Raw genomic sequence first — 22111 nt, 5'->3', positions numbered from 1 at the left:
TTTGCTCAAAAGTTATCACATATCTTATGAGTATAAAACAATATAAATAAATCACGAGAAAATCATAGCAAATCGTAATAATCCATTGGACCAAGCGAAGAACATGGAAACAAGTACTCAAGGTTAGGGGAAGAAACATTAAAAGCCTTTATTGATAATATTGGTTTGGTCTGCCTCTCCATGAAGAGGTTCAGAGCCTTACAATGGTGTTTTCGCTTCCCATAAGATGGGTATATTTTTCTCTTCTCTCTCTTTCTTGTCAATAGTGGTGAAGAAGCAGCCCCTTTTCTAGGGCTTCCACTCTTAGTATTTATAGATGTGAGCTTCATGAGCTGGCAATAAATGACCGTGGCCACGCTGAGGTTCCGTCCCCATGGGGGAATGAATGGGCCGTGCCCTCGTAGATTAAATCAGACAAGAGTCGAATCCTGTTATGAATAAGTGGCCATACCACTTATTAATCATGGATTAGCTCAAGACGAGATTAACTTCGTTAATTACCGTGAGATCGGATTTTGACCCATACAGTTAGTCCCTCCACTTATTGAGGTCGTGTTTCGGCCGAGCTCGATGAGCGGACTTCATCGATTGTGATTCGAAAAAACTCGAATAAGGGGGTCGACTTATTGACGGCGGTGGCCTTAGCCGTTTACACGTTGGAGATGGCCGTAGCCTTTCATATATTGGAGAGCCTTTCATACATTAGAGATGGCCGTAGCCTTTCATATATTGGGGATGGCCGTAGCCTTTCATACAATGGCGATGGCCGTAGCCTTTCATATATTGGAGATGGCCGTAGCCTTTTATATAATGGCGATGGCCGTGGAGAATGAGTATGCGCCGGGTACGTATTTGGTCACGTCCAGAATTTTGAAGGCGTACGGCGCATTCTTTCAGCGTTCGCAGGCCGTTGCGATTATTCTGACGGCGGGACGTTGGCGGATGGCTGAGAAGCCGCTTCGCGGAGCTTGTCATAATGACGCATGCTTCGGCAGGACCGAACCGTTTTACGGTTGGTCGTGCAGTTAATGACGGCTATTGGGTTTCGCGAAAGCCATTTAGGTTGCCTATAAAGGTGGGTTGAGGCATTCATTTCTCATATCTTCATTGTTCATCTGAGAGAGATTCTGAGGAAACTTTTTCGTTCTGCTAATTCATCTTCTCCTTTCTTTCCTTTGATTGTGATAACCTTTGTCTTGCCCACCGAATTCTANGTGCTGAAGCTCGGTTTGGATTCGAGACCTTGAGCGGCTCATCCGTTGTCTTCCCAACCAGGGTTTATAGGCTGTCTTGAGGCGATTCTCGATTCGAGATTCCTCCGTGCTGGTTTCCGGCTGGAGCCCTTATCAGGGATGTGGGAGATCTCTTACGAAGATTCTCCCCAAAAGAGAGGGGGGATGGCTTCTTCTTCTTGTTTGCACCATCCGATAGATGAGAGACAGAGGAACTGGATCTCGATTCGAGATCTTCGAGTTCCATCGGCCTGATATGTCGTTTTGGCTTGTTTATGCGGGGCTGCTTCTTCTTGTTTGCACCATCCGATAGATGAGAGACAGAGGAACTCGAAGATCTCGATTCGAGATCTTCGAGTTCCATCGGCCTGATATGCCGCTTTGGCTTGTTTAAGCTGGGTTGTTCTTCCTTTTCCGGCGTTTCTTTCCTTTTGGTCCATGGAAGAACTACGCGATTTTGCTATGAAATCCCCACAGACGGCGCCAAATTGTTTGCTCAAAAGTTATCATGTGCTTTATGAGTGCAAAACAATACAAATAAGTTACGGAAAAATCATAGCAAATCGTAATAATCCATTGGACCAAGCGAAGAACATGAAAATAAGCACTCAAGGTTAGGAGAAGAAATCTTAACAACTTTTATTGATAATATTGGTTTGGTCTGCCTCTCCATGAAGAGGTTCAGAGCCTTACAATGGTGTTTTCTCTTCCCATAAGATGGGTATATTTTTCTCTTCTCAATAGTGGTGAAGAAGCCGCCCCCTTTCTAGGGCTTCCACTCTTAGTATTTATAGATGTGAGCTTCGTGAGCTGGCAATAAATGGCCGTGGCCACGCTGAGGTTCCGTCCCCATGGGGGAATGAATGGGCTGTGCCCTCGTAGATTAAATCAGACAAGAGTTGAATCCTGTTATGAATAAGTGGCCATACCACTTATTAATTATGGATTAGCTCAAGACGAAATTAACTCCGTTAATTACCGTGAGATCGAATTTTGACCCATACATTAGTATTTTATAGAATTAAATCGATGGGTCATGACTCAAAACTTTACGACCGGAAAAGATGCCTAGTGGGCAAATTCACTAGAAGAATCTTATATCTTATATGGAGAGACAATTAAGCATTTATAACAATGAATAAGGTGATGCGCTTACAAATCAAACAACCTACTAATATAAGTTAGACAGAATATATTAACGGTTCAAGTATCATGTTGAACGCATAAACATATTTCTTATATCCAAAACTAAAATAGATCTGCTTAGTGCGCGACGATGAAATTAACATATGAATCTGTAAAATGTAAAAGCGAAGGGTGAGTGTATGTGTATACCTAGGGGATCCAGGATTTAGATTCTATGGATTCAATTTTTAAGATTTTAGCATTGAACTTATTGTATTTTTAAAGTTATTGGTTCAGATCTATTATTGTTTCAAATTTAATAAATTTTTACACATAAAATTATGCTCCGCATCGAAAGTACTGGGGTTCAGATGAACTCGGCAGCCAAACTCTACATCCGCCCCTGAGTGTATATATGCATTGAATAAACGTCTTCTCGTAACTGTTAGGATGCGAGTTTTATAAAGAAAGAATTACAAGAAAATACACATGACTTCACATGATAACAAAAAATGGCCCATGTTTTTAAGTTTTACCCGACCTAGCTCATATTGTACATATTTTGAAAGCACTAGCAAATTCAAAATCTGTATTCTTACAATGATTGCTTCTAAAAGCTATAGAGTTAAATTTGTGTTCTCACAACTAGGGGTGTTCATAAAACCCCGAAAAACCGAACCAAACCAAACCGACCAAAAAAACTGATACTTTTTGGTTTGATTTGGTTTTGGTTTTGAATTTTAAAAACCGATCAAATTTGGTTTGGTTTTGGTTTTAATCAGAAAAAAATCGAAAAAACCCGAGCCAAACCGACTATAGGAGTAGCTATTTCAAATTTATTATTACACCTATATATATGTATATTTTTATACAAAGTTTCAAATTTTGTATGGTAAATGTTAATAGTTTGCACTTTTGGTATAGTTCTTTACCGTTACATTCTAGTTTGATTGGTAGTTTTCTTTTGTTTAGTGTAAGAATCCATTTCGTATTAAAAATAATATATTTTTCGTTGAGTCCTTAAATTATTCATCACTATTTGATTCAATTATCATCAATATATCTTGGTAAATAATAGATTTCTCAAAGGGCAATTGATTTGATAGTGTTACGTTGAAAATGTGGTCGCTGAATATGTATTTGGTAGTGTTTGTTCTATATTTAAGAAAAAAACCGACAAATGCCGAAAAATCGACAAAACACGACATAAATCGAATCGAGAAAAAACCGACTTAATTGGTTTGGTTTGGTTCTAATATTTGAAAAACTGACTTACTTGGTTTGGTTTCTTTTTAGAGAAAACCCGACCCAAACCAAACTATGAACACCCCTACTCACAGCCATTGCTTTCACTCTCTCTTCTTCTCACATCTTCTACATATGCTTCAAGGGGCCGTGTATTTTCTGCTTCTCCCCCTGTGTCACCTGGTTGCAATGTAAGAAAACTGAAGAGTAGAAGTCCACCATTGAAGGCCATTCAAAGCTTTGCTTTCGAAAATAAGATTTTTTGAGTTAGTTGTTCGGATTGGGTTTTGATCCAATTGATTGAAAATATCAAAAGGGGTTCAAAATTTAAATCTGCAGTGATTTGAAGTAGATTTGGACAAGATTTGAGTTAAATTTCACAAAAGACGCAAGGAAAAAGACGAAGTCAATTTTTTGTATAATTATGTATAATCTTGTATAATAGTGTATATGAGTGTATAAACCCATCTTATACACTATTATTCACTTTTATACATCTTTATACAAGCGTCTGTAGACGAACTTCTTCCACGATTTTCAGTTGCAATTCTTGTTCAAAACCAGTCCAAATCTCCATTAAATGACTTCAAATTTTATATACAACCTCCTTATACTATTTCTAACAAGTCTAAATAACACCCACTTCAAATTTTTCATAAAATCAAATTCCGAATTTAAACTCACATATTTAAGCTTGTTAAAAATCTAATTTTCACTACACAAATGAATTTAATTTGTTGAACTAATATTTGAGTCACAGTTACTGATTCAAAAATTAACTTAAAAGCTTGAGCAATCTTTTTTTAAATTAAATAGTAATTTCGAAAATCTATTAGAGTTGAATGTTGAATATTAGCCTATTATTTTTAGACTAGTTGGTTATAAATTGAAATATGGACGATAAAATTGAAAAGCAGTGAACCCAGTTATTCTTATGTGAAATTTTACTTTTATAAACTAAAGCACATGCTTTGCAATGACTTATCTGACAACTGGTGATTAACTAATTATATATAATATACTCTTGCAAAACTTAATCATACGACAGTTTGGCCGAGTGGTCTAAGGCGCCAGATTTAGGCTCTGGTCCGAAAGGGCGTGGGTTCAAATCCCACAGCTGTCATTTTGTGTTTGGTCTTTTCTTTTTCTTTATATCTTGGCAGTACTTCTCAAGACGTGGACACAGATTATGCTTTTGCACAATTTTCATTCTTTTCTTCTCCCAAGTTTTACACCCAAAAACCTTTCAGTGCATATATGTATTTATTTTCAAGAAAGGAAAGCTGTATTCTCAAACCTATTAAATAGTAAAAATTAAAGGTTATGTTAGGTTATTTATCTCTTATATGAGAGAACTTTAAGGTACAATAGGGTTAAATTTGCCTTCAAATTAACTGAGAGGTTCCCATCAAAGATGTAATAACCCTTCTTTTACCTTGCTACATCAATTCCTTAATGGAAGTAGGAAGCAAAATGAGAGATGGAAGCACGGCTAGTTCTTTCCCTATTTTTGTTCCTTGGGTTTATACAAAACACCGCCTAGATTTTATCAATTGGAGCGGAAATAGTCTAGCTTTAAGAAGCCAAATACTTGAGTTTTTCCTATCCTCATTTCTTACTTTAAGTAAAGTGCCTTTTCTATGAGTTGCTTTTGAGAAAGCAAAGTAAGAAGCTAGAGTAGGTTTTTCATGGCTGATGAGTAATGACAGACGACAATTAGTTAATTAAAAAGAAATCAAAACCATTGGATTATTAGATTATGTTAGTAGTCAATATTCATTCAATGGGAAGTTCCTTTCAGGAAAGTTTAGTTCGATAAAAGGTGATCACTGTTAAAAGATACACTACTCCTCTTTATGCAACAACCACCAGCTTCTACATTCTCCTTTGAAAAAAAATTATACATCTGTAAAATCTGTTAGAATATCATCCTTCTAGCTTAATAAACGAAATGTAAGAAAGGATGATGAATAATTTAATTGCAAAATAATTAAATAATCCTTGGCATATACCGTTAGTAGTTATGAGTGGTGACTAGTGAGAGCAACAATAATGATGACATTTAAACCTATAGGGTATGTTTGGTAGGAAGGAAATTGTTTTTCATGGAAAATGTTTTCCTAGAAAATGTTTTCATGGAAAATGAGTGGTTTTATCACTTATTTTCCCTTGTTTGGTTGGTGAGTGGAAAATATTTTCTAGTGTTTGGTTAGAGAGCAGAAAATATTTTTTATGCTACTTTCCTCACCCCCTTCCCCCAAGTCCCCATGTTTCCTTGCTCTCCCTCCTCCTTCTCCTCCTCCTAACCCCCCCCCCCCCCCCCAAATACCCAACGTTTTCAGGATTCTATTTTCTTCAATAATTTAATTATTCTTCTACAAATTCATACAAACCCAAAGGAACTAATGTGCTTGTCACGACCCGAAATTCCCACCCTCGGGAGTCGTGATGGCGCTTAAGAGCTAGGCAAGCCAAACCTTAATTACCTTTTTCATTAACACATCCTCTTTTAACAAATATCAGCAATCGCATGCAAACGATGGAATTTAATAATTAAGCGGAAGTCTTAAATTAAAGAAATTGAATAAAAATGCGGAAATACAACATATGCCTCTACCCAAGAACTGGTGTCACAGTGTCACAGACTATCCAAGATTTACTACATACAAGGTCTGAAGAAAAATACAATAAACTGTTTCTGAACAAAAGAGAATGAAACAGTGAACGAAAATAGAGGGAAACGCCAGGGCCCGCGAATGCCTGCAGGTCTACCTTGGGTCTCCGAGTGGACTGAAGGAAGCCCTCCAACTACTGATGATGTCCAATACCTGGATCTGTGCAAAAGAGCACAGAGTGTAGTATCAGCACAACCGACCCCATGTGCTGGTAAGTGCCCAGCCTAACCTCGGCGAAGTAGTGACGAGGCTAGGACCGGACTACTAATTAAACCTGTGCAGTTATATAATATACATCGGAAGGTAAAGCAGGAATAAACAAGTAAAGATGGGAGGGGGAAACATGCTGCGGGGGTATACCAATATTAACAGTAAATCCAGAGTAACGCTCTAAGGGCAGCTTAGAATTTACAGCGAACAAAAGAAACTAATATCCAAAATAAACATACTTATATCAATAATTGTTGCGGCGCGCAACCCGATCCCAATATATAACAACACTGTTGCTGCGTGCAACCCGATCCATATCATTTAGCATTGTTGTGGCGTGCAACCCGATCCACAAATATCATTGTTGCGGCGTGCAACCCGATCCACATATAATATTGTTGCGGCGTGCAACCCGACCCACATATAGTATTGTTGCGGCGTGCAACCCGACCCACATATAGTATTGTTGCGGCGTGCAACCCGATCCATATCATTTGGCATTGTTGCGGCGTGCAACCCGATCCACATATAATATTGTTGCGGCGTGCAACCCGACCCACATATAGTATTGTTGCGGCGTGCAACCCGACCCACATATAGTATTGTTGCGGCATGCAACCCGATCCATATCATTTAGCATTGTTGCGGCGTGCAACCCGATCCATATCATTTAGCATTGTTGCGGCGCGCAACCCGATCCACAAATATCATTGTTACGGCGTGTAACCCGATCCACATATAATATTAACAACAACCATAACAAGAGTCCTGACAAGGAATCAATAAGGTCTACACTATCCCGACAATGAATTCGACAGCATAGGTAATTACGTCCCGACTAGGGAGAAACAGCTATAACCAAACTTGTTACAAAACCTAACTACCTCAACTATAACCAAACATGTTACAACACCTAACTACCTCAACTATAACCAAACATGTTACAACACCTAACTACCTCAACTATAACCAAACTTGTTACAACACCTAACCACCTCTGCTATAACCATAATACTTACCCAACACAAAGAATCATCAACCTAAACATCCGTATCAATTAAGAACACAAAGCAAGGGAACCACAACTCAACAATAGCCCGGCAAAGGGGCAACATAATGATCTCTTCTTTTTCTCACTTTTACTCCACAATTCACTTCACAACTCGAGCCAATGCTCCTCGAAGTTCATAGATCCCAATTTCTTTCACATGCTCTTTATATCATATAGAAGTCATCAATTAAGCATGGGAGATACAACAAAATCAAATATTCGCAATATAAAGACTCACGGTCATGCTAGACACCAATGTATAGATACTCGTCACCATGCCTATACATCGCACTCGACATTTAGCAAGCAAATAAGACTCAACACCTATTCCCTCAAGCTAAGGTTAGATCAAACACTTACCTCAAACTTCCACGGCCAAGTCAATCCACAACAACCGCTTTCCCTCTCGAATTCGGCTCCAAATCAATCAAATCTATACAATAATGACTTCATAACATCAATATAGGCTAAACAAATCAAACCCAATGCCTAATTATAGCTTTTCCATCATTCTTCCCAAATTCCAAAAATCGACCCCGGGCCCGCTTGGTCAACATACGAGGTACGGACCAAATTCATATCACCCATTCCCCCACGGGCCCGAATATATAATTTGTTTCCAAATTCGACCCCAAAACGAGGTCTAAATCAAGAAAAAGTAAAAATCCCTAACTCTACCCATTTCCCCCAATTTCTACCCTAAATTACATGTTCTAGGCCTAGGAATTCAATAGATGTTGATGGAAAATGAAGAAAACGAGTTAAAAATTACTAACCCAAGAGTTAATGGTGAAAGGATGCTTCAATGGACGCCTAAGGACCTTGGAGAAGAAAGAGTTTGAGAAGTGTTATGAAAATCCCGTTTGCATTCTATTTTGAAGAATTGAAATAACTGGAAGAATTTGTTCATCGTGATCGCGGGAAGGAGATTGCGATCGCATAGGGTAAGTCCTGTTGTGCACTGCGATCGCGTACATAAGGTTGCGATCGCATAGAGTAGAGTTTCTGAGCACTGCGACCGCGGACAATAACACGCGATCGCATAGAAGGAAAATAATGAAAGTTGGCTTTATACATCGCGATCGCGGAGAGGAGAATGCGATCGCATAGAAGGATTTGTGAACCCCTGAAGTTTGCTCTATGCGATCGCGGCCCCTCTTATGCGATCGCATAGAGGAAAGCACTGGACAGCCAACAGCAGTCATTTCTGCAACATTTTTTAGGCTAAAACTATCCCGAAACACATCCGAATCACACCCGAGCCCTCGGGGCTCCTAACCAATCACGTGAACTAACTCAACAACATTCTACGAACTTAACCGTGCGATCAAATTGCCAAAATAACATCAAAAATAACGAATCAAACCTCAAAATCATAAGTTTTTCCTCAAACTTCATTAACTTTCAAACTTAGAACTTATAGCCCGAAACACGTCAAACGACGTCCAATTTCAACCAAACTTTACAGAAATATCTTAAATTACATATAAGACCTGTACCGGGCGCCGGAACCAAAATACGGGCCCGATACCAACACGTTCTAATCGATTTTCATTACAATTTTTCCTTAACAATTTCAGAAAAATAATTTTACTCAAAAATTCATTTCTCGGGCTTGGGACCTTGGAATTCGATTCCGGACATACGCCCAAATCCCATATTTTCCTACGGACCCTCCGGGACCGTCAAATCACGGGTCCGGGTCCGTTTACCCAAAATATTGACCGAAGTCAAATTTATTCATTTTAACATCAAAATTTAGCATTTTTCACAGAATTTCATATTTAAGCTTTCCGTCTACGCGTCCGGACTGAACACGCAAATCGAGGCGACCAAAAATGAGGTTTTCAAGGCCTCGGAAGCACGAAATGGATAAGAATATAGGTGATGACCCTTTGGGTCGTCACAGTGCTGCTTTACTTTTTTAAGCAAAACAGCGTTGAAATTTATGCTCCATAGCTTTAAAGAAAATACACTTTTTTTGTTGAAAAAGAAAGTACTCTTTATAGAACATGAAATAAAGTAATTATTTTATTGAACTAGAAGAAAATACTTTTTATACATCATGAAAAGAAAATACTTATTTTGTTGAAATGAAAAAAATATTTTTTTCTGCATCATGAAAAGAAAATACTTTTTTTGTTCAAATGAAAGAAATAATTTTTTCTACAACATGAAAAGAAAATACTCATTTTGTTGAAATGAATGTAAATAGTTCTTCTAAATCATGAAAAGAAAGTATTTTTTTATTAAAATGAAAAAAAAACTTTTTTATATCTTGAAAATAAAATACTCATTTGTTGAAATAAAAAAAATCTATCTATAACATAAAAAGAAAATATTTTACAGGAACAAATGAGATACTATAGACATGATGCAACATTGTTTGAAAATGAAAGAACTCTGGAAAAGGAACTGGAGAAGTGGTTATTGGTAGAAGAAAGTATTTATAAACAGAAGTCAAGAATACAATGGCTGCAATTAGGAGACTCAAATACAGTTTACTTTTTTGCGAATGTTAAAAATAGAGTTGCCCGTAATCAGATTAAGAAACTGATGAACTCTTTCTGGTCATTGAACTCAGACTGAAGCTGAAATTAAAGAGGAGATCCAAAGATTCCACAAAAGATTACTTGGGACAGCTACATCACAACTACATACTATTAGTCCAGAGATATGTAGAAATGGAAAAATATTATCCAGAAGCCAACAGCTATCCTTGATTGAATAAGTGACACAAGAAGAAGTTTACCTAGCTCTACAGGATATAGAAGATATGCAAGCGCCAGGAAGTGATGGCTTCAATGCTCTATTCTTCAAGAAAGCTTGGTCAGTGACGGGAGAAGATATTACTGCTGCTGTATTGCATTTTTTTGAGACCTCTGCCTTGTATAAGCCAATTAATTGTAGTTTAGTGACCTTAATTCCTAAAGTGAAGAATCCTTCTTCAGTGAAGGAATTTAGGCCTATTTCTTGTTGCTCGGTGCTGTATAAAAAAAATTCTAAGATACTAACTATCAGATTGAAGAGTGTGATGGATAATCTCATTAATAGCCGATCAGCATTTGTTCCTGGAAGAGTGATAAGTGACAATATAATTCTAAGTCATGAACTGGTTAAAGGATATGGAGGACAGAGATATCCTCAAGATGTATGATGCAAGTGGATATGCAAAAAACATATGATTCACTGGAGTGGGCTTTTGTTGAACAGGTATTAATACATATGAATTTCCCTAACAAGTTCATACGGTGGGTTATGGATTCTTGCAGTCAGTGTCTTATTCAATTGGCATCGATGGTTGGCCTACGGAACCCTTTGCAGCTAGAAGAGGATTGAGGCAAGGGGACCCTATGTCCCCATTCCTGTTTGTACTGGCTATGGATTACTTCTGCATGATGGTTAAAAGATTGGATGAGCAACCTGACTTTAACTACCACCCACGATGCACAAAATGAAGCCGATTCAGCTAGGTTTTGCAGATGATTTACTACTCTTTTGTAGGGGTGACTTAATATCTGTGCAAATGCTTTACAATTATTTTCAAGAATTCTCCCAGGTTTCAGGTCTGGTAGCAAACAAGGAGAAGAGTTCTATCTATTTTGGAGGGGTGAGAGAACAAGCACAGAGGAATATACTGGAGATACTTGGTTTTACTAAAGGGGAAATGCCATTTAAATACTTGGGAGTGCCACTTAGTACAAAAATACTTTCAATAAGCCAATGTCAACCATTAATTGAAAGAATATTGGGAAGAACTACAAGCTAGACAACTAAGTTTCTCTCTTAGGCAGGCAGAGTTTGTGAGCACGTATTTTTGCCATACGAAAATACTCCTACAAAATCCAACAAAAATAAAAATTTTCTAATTATTTTTTATTTTTATAGAATGTTTAGGAATTTCTTTGTAATTTTTTGTTTGCATTTAGTTGTATTTTTTTGCATATTTAATATCTTAAAATTATAAATAAAAAAAACCATAAAAATTCTCAAATCTTCATTCCATATCATTAATTACTTATTAATTGTAGAATTAATACGTAAAAATCATAACAAAAATACATCAATAATTTTACATGCATTTGTTAGTTGAATAAATTAGTTAATTGTTAGAAAATAAATTATTAGGTTAATTTTGCAAAATAGTGGGAATTAGGAGTGCTCAATAAAAGGGTTATTTTTGAAATTGAAAGAAGGGAAAGGAAGAGTTTGGTTTGGTTCTATTTAGAATTGGGCCAGAGTAAGTTCAGTGGTCTAATCGCTCTACAAATCCGCCCCAGTCCAATTACCCTACTCGGTCCAGTCTTCAAGCACCCAAAACGACCTCGTTTTACTCTCATTTGATTCCAACCGTTGATTGCCTACCGATCCAACGGACCGGAACTCCTTACCCCTTCCCTTAAAACTGTCTAAAAAACCTCCCCCAAACCCTAGAGACCAGACCTCATTCTTTCATCTCCCTTGTCTCTCTCCCATCTCCCACTCAAACCCTAGCCGCCCAAGAATCCTCCGCTAGTGGCCCACCTTTAAACACCTTCAAACCTTCACCAGATAATCTTCACCTCCCCCTCTCCTTAAATCTCCTAGTCATTCCCTTCAAATCATTGTATATTTGTCCAATTTTCAAATCTAAAAAAAAAGCAGAAAACCCTAAGTTTGTCTCTTTCTTAATCTGTAATTCGTTTTGGCTCACTCTTAACACGAGCAACATGTTAGTTTTGGTTCATTCCGAAACTCACCGGAGCTTCGTCAAACAGTCACTGACCGGCCAAATCTTATCGAAAATCGTTTCAATGGCTTTGTCTTTCTTTCAATAGGTATACCCTTGCCTCACTCTATCACGTTTTCATTTTTTTTTGTCGTTGGTTAAAAAGCAGTTTGTAGTCATTATGGCATTTAATTGAGAGTATTTCCGTTTCTTTGATTTAATTTTAACCAGAATGGTGTAGTTCTTAATTAATTGCAGCCTTTGCATTCATAGTTTGTTAATTATTTAGTTATATGTTTAGGGTAAATAATTAATTGCGTGATTTAGTAGTTCAACTACAAGATAATTAGTATAATTGCGTAAATTTAGATTAATTGGTCCAGATTCGATTGGGAATTGAAGCAGGTTATTGATTGAGTCTGTTTGAGTATGTTTGCTCTTTTGAAGGGGTTCATTTGTAATTAATAAAAGTTTCAAGGGGTCAAAAGAATATGAAAATTAGAGAATCTTTCTGTTATTTGATAGGAAGCCTCTAGAAGGGGTCAAAATGTAATAAGACAACTGAAATTAGGGTTAAAAAGGGTGAATTTTCAGAAGCTAAAGGTTTGAAAAATAAGAAAAAATATCTGAAAATGACAGTTGTCCATTTCAGTTGCAAAAGATGCTAATTCTCTAATTTTTAGGAAGCTGGCAGAATATTCTCACACCCTCTCTCGCTCTCTCGTAAGGCACCCTTCATTTTTATGCATAAAAACTCATTTACATTCTCTTTTTTAGGCAATTTTTATCTTGGCATTCTTCATTAAAACACACTCACCTAAAAGAAGAGCTAAAAAAACATTTTTGGATAAAAGAGATTGAATTTTCCAAAAAAGTTGTGGTTGTTTCAAAAGCAGTATTCTTCTACTGTGTTTCTGGTTTTCTTCAAGGACTGTTCTGGTTCAATTCTTGTTGATTTGCTGCTTAATTCCTGAACTTTCAAAACTGAATCAAGCTGTTAAGGAACCTGCTTGTGGCTGACTTATTGGATCTGCTTAGCTGAACTTCTCCTTAAACATCTCCAAACCTTTGTTTGGTCAAGGCTTCACGATTTTCATGCAAATAGGTACACACCATAAGTCTATGTATGAGCTTTGTTTGGTTTATATGAATAGACTATTAATTTTTCCTGCCCAAAAATGAGTTGATTTTGTATGTTTCTTCAGCATGTCTATGCATCAGTTGTGTTTGAAACCTTTTCATCTTGTTTAAATCTCTGCCATATGCCATATGTATTGATTCTGATCAGAAATGCTTAAATTTAGTCTCAGAATGTTGACAACTGTCTCATAGTCTATTATTAATGTGAAGTTAAGTTGCTAGATTGAAGTGATTTATACAGGGAAGTAATGGAGCATGCTTTGGAATTTTTCTGGGATTATTCTATATTTAGATATGAAAGCATTAGAATGGATAGTCATGCATGTGGTAAAGAAGATTCGTGTTTGATCATTGTCGCGATAGTCAGTGTATGAGCACGGAAAAATGGATTTAAATTTGGTTTTAAATGTGAAAGTTAGAAAGGACTTGAAGTGAGAAAATCATGATTATGTAGATGTCAACTAGGTGGGATCAATGAGTTTTTTTTTCTGTTCTCGTAGAATTTTTTTATTAACGATGTTTGTTATCATAAGTTTAAAATGTGACCTTTGATGCAATTAATCATTACTGTAAGTTTAATATCAGACTAATCTGTGTAGGTTTGCTGAACGATATAGAAATTCCTTTTGTTAACATACTGTATGTTAAGCTACGTGGTGGTTCGAACTTAGGCCTGTAATTTATTTAAGGTATTTTTTCCTTCCTATACCATATATGAAAGTTTATTATCAAAAATGTGCATATTTTGTATATTACCCGCCCAGTCCACATTTTACCTACAAAAATTGTACCATTCGAAAATCAGGCATTAATGGATCAGAATATTACTTAAAAACGCGCTAAAATTAAGAAGAGATTCTTGGTGATAATTGATTCTTTATTAAATTAAATCTTTAAAAAGGGAAAGGAGATTTCATATCTACATTTTTTTCTCCAGAACAACAATTCAAATTCTGAAAAAAAAAGGAACGAACAGATATTCAACTACTAACAGCTACAAAAACTACGAAAATATTCAACTACTAACAGCTTCTAAGATTTGAATTCAAATTGTAGAATTCAAAATTTTCGAGTTTCAACAACTCAAAGTTGAAAAAATCTGTTCTTCGTTGTTGCTTCTATCAACTTGTCGATCAGATATATCTCTTCTTCATCGTTTCTTCTTTCAATCTAAAAATCAAAAAAAAAAAAACATCAACATCGACAACAAATCATGTCCGAAATCGCAATTATACTACAATTTAATGGCAATTGGGATACCTATGACAGATTTAGGGATTTTGAAGTGGATGCCATTGTGGTAGATGGGAATGCAAGCTACAGTACTCTGATCTCTACAATTGCAGAACAACTATCAATTGATATTGCTGAAAAAATTGAAGAAATCAAATACATCATGAACGACAATTGTCCCGTAATGGAGATTAGGAATGATATGGGGGTTCGTGTGTATATGGAGACCAAAAATGAGAATAAAAACTTAGGTTCATATCCGCTATGTGTAAGTGTACGAGATTTCAATATGGAATTGGCAATTACCAATGATAACACAAGTACAGGTTTGTGTAGTTCGAAAAATGCTTAGAATTTTAGTTTTATGATATTATCTACAAATTTACTCCATATATCTACAATGTGACTACAATTTCTCATAAAGAAAGAAGTAAACAGTATTGATTTGAGAGCATTCTACAAAGTGCAACAATGTAACTACAGTGTAACTACAATGTCTGACATCTTAAAATAGATAACTGTAATTTTTTTTAGATATCTACAACTTATCTACAAAGATTTTACAAATTTATAATTATCTCTATTTTGATGCAGGTTCATCTGGATTGTTAAAGTTACTTGATATGCCATCCTCTCCAGATATAGAGGAATATCAAAGTGAAATAATAAAAGAATATATGCAAGCCGATATTGAAGAAGGACAAGTGTATCAGGACAAGCAAACTGTAGCTGCTGCAATGAAGCACTTTTCTGTGGTGCACAAGTTCCAGGTCAAAGTTAAAAGATCTAGTCATAGAAGATATAGAGAAAATCTAATTCTAAGCAGTGAATTGTTCAAAAAATGTGGTTTTTAATATTGTAGATAAATTGTAGTTAAAATGTAGTTAAATTGTAGTTTATGTTATTTTCCCTTAAAACAATCCTTCTGTTGCACCTACAATTATAATTTGTTGTTTTTTTTTACAGCTACTGGCTTGTATGTGTTGGTGAAAACTGTAAATGGCACTTCAAGGCAACATCAATTAATGATTCCGCAATGTTCAAGATAAGGAGTTTCAACCGACAACACACATGCTCTTTAATGGACGAAACATTCATACAGCGCAAACGTACTGCATCTGTAGTTGGTAGCATGGTCATTCCAAAGTATTGTGATCCAAAAACTGTGTACACACCAAAGGAGATACAGACTGACATGTTAGCAGAACACGGAGTGAACCTAAGCTACATGCAAGCATGGAGAGCAAAGGAAAAGGCTTTACAATTTTTGAGAGGGAATCCGGCTGACTCCTACAGCAAATTACCCAAATATTTTTATATTCTTGAGGAGACTTATCCTGGTTCTCATGTTAAATTGAAAAAGACAACAGATGAATGCTTCTTGTACGCATTTGTTGCTCTTTCTACATCAATAAGTGGTTGGCAACATTGTACGCCAGCAGTAGTTGTTGATGGGACATTCTTAAAGTCAGCCTACAGGGGAATTATGCTGACTGCAAGCACCATGGATGCAGCAGGTAAAAAGTGTTAAATTTTAGTAATTATTTTATAGGCAGTTTATAAAATGTGGATACATTGTAGTAAGTTTGTAGTTATTTTGTAGGTAGTACAAATAAAATGTAGATAATTTATCTATATTTGTATTCATATTGTTATATACATCTGCAAATCTGCCAGTTAAAATTTTATGAATTTTGAATGTAGGTACAATATTGTTCTTGGCATATGCTGTGGTTGATTATGAAAATGATGCATCTTGGAAGTGGTTCTTTGAGCAATTCAAGCAGGTATATGGTGAAAGACCTTCAATGTGTGTTGTTTCAGATAGAAATGAGAGTATAATGAAGGCAACATCAATTGTTTATCCGGGCATGCCACACTACTCTTGTATGTGGCGTATTTGGACAAATATAAGGTCAAAATTCAAGAAGGGTCATCTACAATTACATGAATTGTACTTTGCTATAGCAGGGTCATACACTCTGGATGATTTTAATGAAAGGATGTCGAAGATTGAAGAGATAGACCCTCGTGTTAAATCATACCTCTATGATATTGGCTATCATAGATGGTCAAGAGTACATGCAACGGTAAATAGAACTTGGACTATGACATCAAACATTGCAGAGTCATTGAATGCTGTAACAAAATATGCAAGAGAGCTGCCAATATTTGACCTATTAGAGTATATGAGGGCGCTTCTTGAAACTTGGACGAAAGAGAAGTTATTGAAGGCTAAGGGTATCTTCACATACCTTGGTTACAAATTCAACAAAGAATTGGAGAAAAATAGTACATTATCTCAGAAACTTAGGGTATGCTCTCTTTAATATACACTGTCTTGGTGCAGGGAAAAAAATATTTTAATACACAGTGTCTCCAGATTGTAGATAAATTGTAGGCAAAATGTAGTCGAATTGTAGTTTATGTAAAAATATTGCAGATATTATATTTTTATTATTGTAACTATTTTTTCTTCGTGTTTGTTCTGAAAATGTAGGTGAGGGCTTCGACAGATTATATACATACTGTGTTGGATGGTGTGAAGCGGTACATTGTGTGTCTAGAAAATAAGATATGCAGCTGTGGCCAATTCCAACTTGAAGAACTTCCATGTGCGCATGCTTTGGCTGCATTAAGGCACATGCATGAAACATACGAAAATTATTGCTCTCCATATTACACAAGGGAGAGCCTTCTGCGTACGTATGAAATACCAGTAAATCCTCTTCCCGATGAAAGCAAATGGAATGTGCCACAACATATTTTGGATGAGGTAGTAAAGCCACCGAGTGGAGATAAAAGGCAGCCAGGCAGACCTCAAAAGGAAAGATATAAAACACATGATGAAATAAAGTCTAAGAAGTACAAGGTGTCATGCGGAAATTGTGGAGGTGAAGGGCATAACAAAAGATCTTGCAAGAATGCTCCCAAAAAGAAATGAATATCATGTAGTTAGAATGGTTATTCAAACTAACTATTTGTGGGTTAAAGTTAGCAGATTTTGGTAGTGTAATCGTTTAAGTTTTTAAAGATCATTATGAATTCATCTACAATTTGTTCATGCGTGTTAAATATGCTTTTATGTATCTTATCAGGCATCTACATTAGTTTTTGAATTAGTGTAATTATATTTTAGTACTAATTATGTACAATACAATTGACTATAAAAAGTAACTGCATGTGAATTGTTTCCAGATTGTAGTCAAAATGTAGGTTAAATGTAGATAAATTGTAGTTTATGTAAAATCTTCTATACAATTTGCAGATTAATTGTGGATAACACATTTCTACAATTAGAGTATTTATTTCTTCATTTTTGTTGTATAATTTATATTCAACAGACAGTTATATACAAATATTACATAGAACTTGGAGGTAAAGATCTTAAAATTATGATAAAAAGCTTCAACATTTATATACAATAACTATATTCATGAAAATACTCATGTTTAATATAAAGATGATACGGTGCTGTAAACAAGCCAATTTATATTGAAGTAAATAACTAATAATGAAACATAAAATAACAAAACAATATTGTATGCTGCAATAAAAACTTAATAATTTTGTTCATAAAGTAGTGTATTCTCCTTCAACTACAAATTTGCATCAAGAAAACTAGGAAAACAGGACACTATTTCTTCTTTCTATGCACTCTAGTCTTCTCATTCAAAGCAGGTGCACCCTTCCTCCTTGCTAACCTTCCTGTAACTTCACTATCACTGATTGACCCATCTTCTTGCTTCTTTGTAGCATAGTCCCATAGTAGAGCTCCATAGCGTGTACGGTGTTGTTCGATATCCAAAAGGTCTTCTGAAGGGATTGACAAATCTCCAAGGCTAAAATATTCCGCAAAAGCAGCCACAAATACACCACAATCGCTGCATAAGACACAAAATTTGAATTATTTAACAAATGATTATAAAAAAAATTAAACAATCAGAAAGAGAGAATAGGTCTTTTACAGTGATCCTTCCTTTTGCTGAGGAATCTCCGCAACCAACTACTGCATGTTGAGAGGGTCTGTAACTGGTTTCTCAATGTATGCCTTTATGGTCTTGAAGTCAATGTCTTTACGCTTCCCGTAGAAACCAGTGCAAGACAAATACAGAGGGATAATGANCACATCTTATGTACAGATGACACCTCATTTCTAGACCAAAATATCAAAAGAGAGTTTTTCAGAGGAAGTTAGATCTGAAATTAAGAGGAGAGAGATGAGATGAAATTGTTTTATAAAAGAAGATATATAACTGGAACATCATCTCAATAACTTGAAAATTGTCTGAAATTATCGTCGACCACCGTAGATTCATTTTCCGATGACTTCACTGACTTTGTCGTCGACCTCTTTACCTTGAAAATTGAAGGGAAAAAATGGATAAAGGATGTTTTCCACCGCCATATTTATTTTCCGATGACATCGTTAACTTTACCGGCGACCTCTCGATTGACTTCACTCTGAAAGTTGAAGAAAGAAGAAAAAATGAATAAAGGAGGTTGTCTAGTTCTCTTCTCCACGCTAGGTTAACTGATGATATTATTTGTATGCATTATCTATAAAATGGGCTATGTCGGGTAAAGTATTAAAATGTGGGATATTTTTGGTTCTGAGATTGGGCCGGCTGACATAGAATGTAATTCCTATTACTAAATACTAATACTTATTAGAAAGGGATTTTTTCCTTCCTATACCATATATGAAAGTTTATTACCAAAAATGTGTATATTTTGTATATTACCCGCCCAGTCCACATTTTACCTACAAAAATTATACCATTCGAAAATCAGGCATTAATGGATCAGAATATTCCTTAAAAACGCGCTAAAATTAAGGAGAGATTCTTGTGATAATTGATTCTACATTAAATTAAATCTTTAAAAAGGGAAAGGAGATTTCATATCTTCGTTTTTTTCTCCAGAACTACAATTCAAATTCTGAAAAAAAAAAGGAACGAACAGATATTCAACTACTAACAGCTACAAAAACTACGAAAATATTCAACTACTAACAACTTCTAAGATTTGAATTAAAATTGTAGAATTCAAAATTTTCGAGTTTCAACAACTCAAAGTTGAAAAAATCTGTTATTCGTTGTTGCTTCTATCAAATTGTCGATCAGATATATCTCTTCTTCATCTTTTCTTCTTTCAATCTAGAAATCAAAAAAAAATATCAACATCGACAACAAATCATGTCCAAAATCGCAATTATGCTACAATTTAATGGCAATTGGGATACCTATGGCAGATTTAGGGATTTTGAAGTGGATGCCATTGTGGTAGATGAGAATGCAAGCTACAGTACTCTGATCTCTACAATTGCAGAACAACTATCAATTGATACTGCTGAAAAAATTGTAGAAATCAAATACATCGTGAACGACAATTGTCCCGCAAATGGAGATTAGGAATGATATGGGGGTTCGTGTGTATATGGAGACCAAAAAGGAGAATAAAAACTTAGGTTCATATCCGCTATGTGTAAGTGTACGAGATTTCAATATGGAATTGGCAATCACCAATGATAACACAAGTGCAGGTTTGTGTAGTTCGAAAAATGCTTAGAATTTTAGTTTTATGATATTATCTACAAATTTACTCCATATATCTACAATGTGACTACAATTTCTCATAAAGAAAGAAGTAAACAGTATTGATTTGAGAGCAATCTACAAAGTGCAACAATGTAACTACAGTGTAACTACAATGTCTGATATCTTAAAATAGATAACTGTAATTTTTTTTAGATATCCACAACTTATCTACAAAGATTCTACAAATTTATAGTGACACTGTTTATCTCTATTTTGATCCAGGTTCATCTGGATCGCTAAAGTTACTTGATATGCCATCCTCTCCAGATATAGAGGAATATCAAAGTGAAATAATAAAAGAGTATACGCAAACCGATATTGAAGAAGGACAAGTGTATCAGGACAAGCAAACTGTAGTTGCTGCAATGAAGCACTTTTCTGTGGTGCACAAGTTTCAGTTCAAAGTTAAAAGATCTAGTCATAAAAGGTATAGAGAAAATCTAATTCTAAGCAGTGAATTGTTCAATAAAAGTGGTTTTTAATATTGTAGATAAATTGTAGTTAAATTGTAGTTTATGTTATTTTCCCTTAAAACAATCCTTCTGTTGCACCTACAATTACAATTTGTTGTTTTTTTTACAGCTACTGGCTTGTATGTGTTGGTGAAAACTGTAAATGGCACTTCAAGGCAACATCAATTAATGATTCCGCAATGTTCAAGATAAGGAGTTTCAACCGACAACACACATGCTCCTTAATGGGCGAAACATTCATACAGCGCAAATGTACTGCATCTGTAGTTGGTAGCATGGTCATTTCAAAGTATTGTGATCCAAAAACTGTGTACACACCAAAGGACATACAGACTGACATGTTAGCAGAACACGGAGTGAACCTAAGCTACATGCAAGCATGGAGAGCAAGAGAAAAGGCTTTACAATTTTTGAGAGGGAATCCGGCTGACTCCTACAGCAAATTACCCAAATATTTTTATATTCTTGAGGAGACTTACCCTGGTTCTCATGTTAAATTGAAGAAGACAGCAGATGAATGCTTCTTGTACGCATTTGTTGCTCTTTCTACATCAATAAGTGGTTGGCAACATTGTAGGCCAGCAGTAGTTGTTGATGGGACATTCTTAAAGTCAACCTACAGGGGGATTATGCTGACTGCAAGCACCATGGATGCAGCAAGTAAAAAGTGTTAAATTTTAGTAATTATTTTATAGGCAGTTTATAAAATGTGGATACATTGTAGTAAGTTTGTAGTTATTATGTAGGTAGTACAAATAAAATGTAGATAACTTATCTATATTTGAAGGTAAATTGTAGTTGTTGTGTATTCATATTTTTATATACATCTGCAAATCTGCCATTTAAAATTTTATGAATTTTGAATGTAGGTACAATATTGCCCTTGGCATATGCTGTGGTTGATTCTGAAAATGATGCATCTTGGAAGTGGTTCTTTGAGCAATTCAAGCAGGCATATGGTGAAAGACCTTCAATGTGTGTTGTTTCAGATAGAAATGAGAGTATAATGAAGGCAACATCAATTGTCTATCCGGGCATGCCACACTACTCTTGTATGTGGCATATTTGGACAAATATAAGGTCAAAATTCAAGAAGGGTCATCTACAATTACATGAATTGTACTTTGTTACAGCAGGGGCATACACTCTGGATGATTTTAATGAAAGGATGTCGAAGATTGAAGAGATAGACCCTCGTGTTAAATCATACCTCTATGATATTGGCTATCATAGATGGTCAAGAGTACATGCAACGGTAAATAGAACTTGGACTATGACATCAAACATTGCAGAGTCATTGAATGCTGTAACAAAATATAGCTGCCAATATTTGACCTATTAGAGTATATGAGGACGCTTCTTGAAACTTGGACGAAAGAGAAGTTATTGAAGGTCTAAGGGTACCTTCACATACCTTGG

At 35.7% G+C, this 22111-nt stretch overlaps 2 protein-coding genes and 1 non-coding gene across 3 annotated transcripts; all 3 read left to right on the top strand.

The window, feature by feature from the left end:
• The first annotated feature begins 4645 nt into the window (after window positions 1-4645).
• On the top strand, window positions 4646-4725 carry TRNAL-UAG. The gene has a single exon. It is a non-coding gene; the product is annotated as a tRNA-Leu (tRNA).
• Window positions 4726-11949: 7224 nt separating this feature from the next.
• Window positions 11950-17563, top strand: LOC109207891. Its single transcript, XM_019370892.1, has 6 exons — window positions 11950-13351; window positions 13986-14075; window positions 15214-15389; window positions 15586-16136; window positions 16324-16934; window positions 17120-17563. The coding sequence occupies exons 4-6, from the start codon at window positions 15656-15658 to the stop codon at window positions 17561-17563; spliced, it is 1536 nt and encodes a 511-aa protein (XP_019226437.1). The 5' UTR covers window positions 11950-13351; window positions 13986-14075; window positions 15214-15389; window positions 15586-15655.
• Window positions 17564-20916: 3353 nt separating this feature from the next.
• Window positions 20917-22034, top strand: LOC109207890 (protein FAR1-RELATED SEQUENCE 3-like). Its single transcript, XM_019370891.1, has 2 exons — window positions 20917-21352; window positions 21562-22034. The coding sequence occupies exons 1-2, from the start codon at window positions 20917-20919 to the stop codon at window positions 22032-22034; spliced, it is 909 nt and encodes a 302-aa protein (XP_019226436.1).
• The last annotated feature ends 77 nt before the right edge of the window (window positions 22035-22111 follow it).

Source organism: Nicotiana attenuata, unplaced genomic scaffold (assembly GCF_001879085.1).
Source record: "Nicotiana attenuata strain UT unplaced genomic scaffold, NIATTr2, whole genome shotgun sequence".
Taxonomy (NCBI): Eukaryota; Viridiplantae; Streptophyta; class Magnoliopsida; order Solanales; family Solanaceae; genus Nicotiana; species Nicotiana attenuata.
The sequence above is the reverse complement of the archived record's forward strand: the minus strand, read 5'-3'. Positions and strand labels throughout refer to the sequence as shown.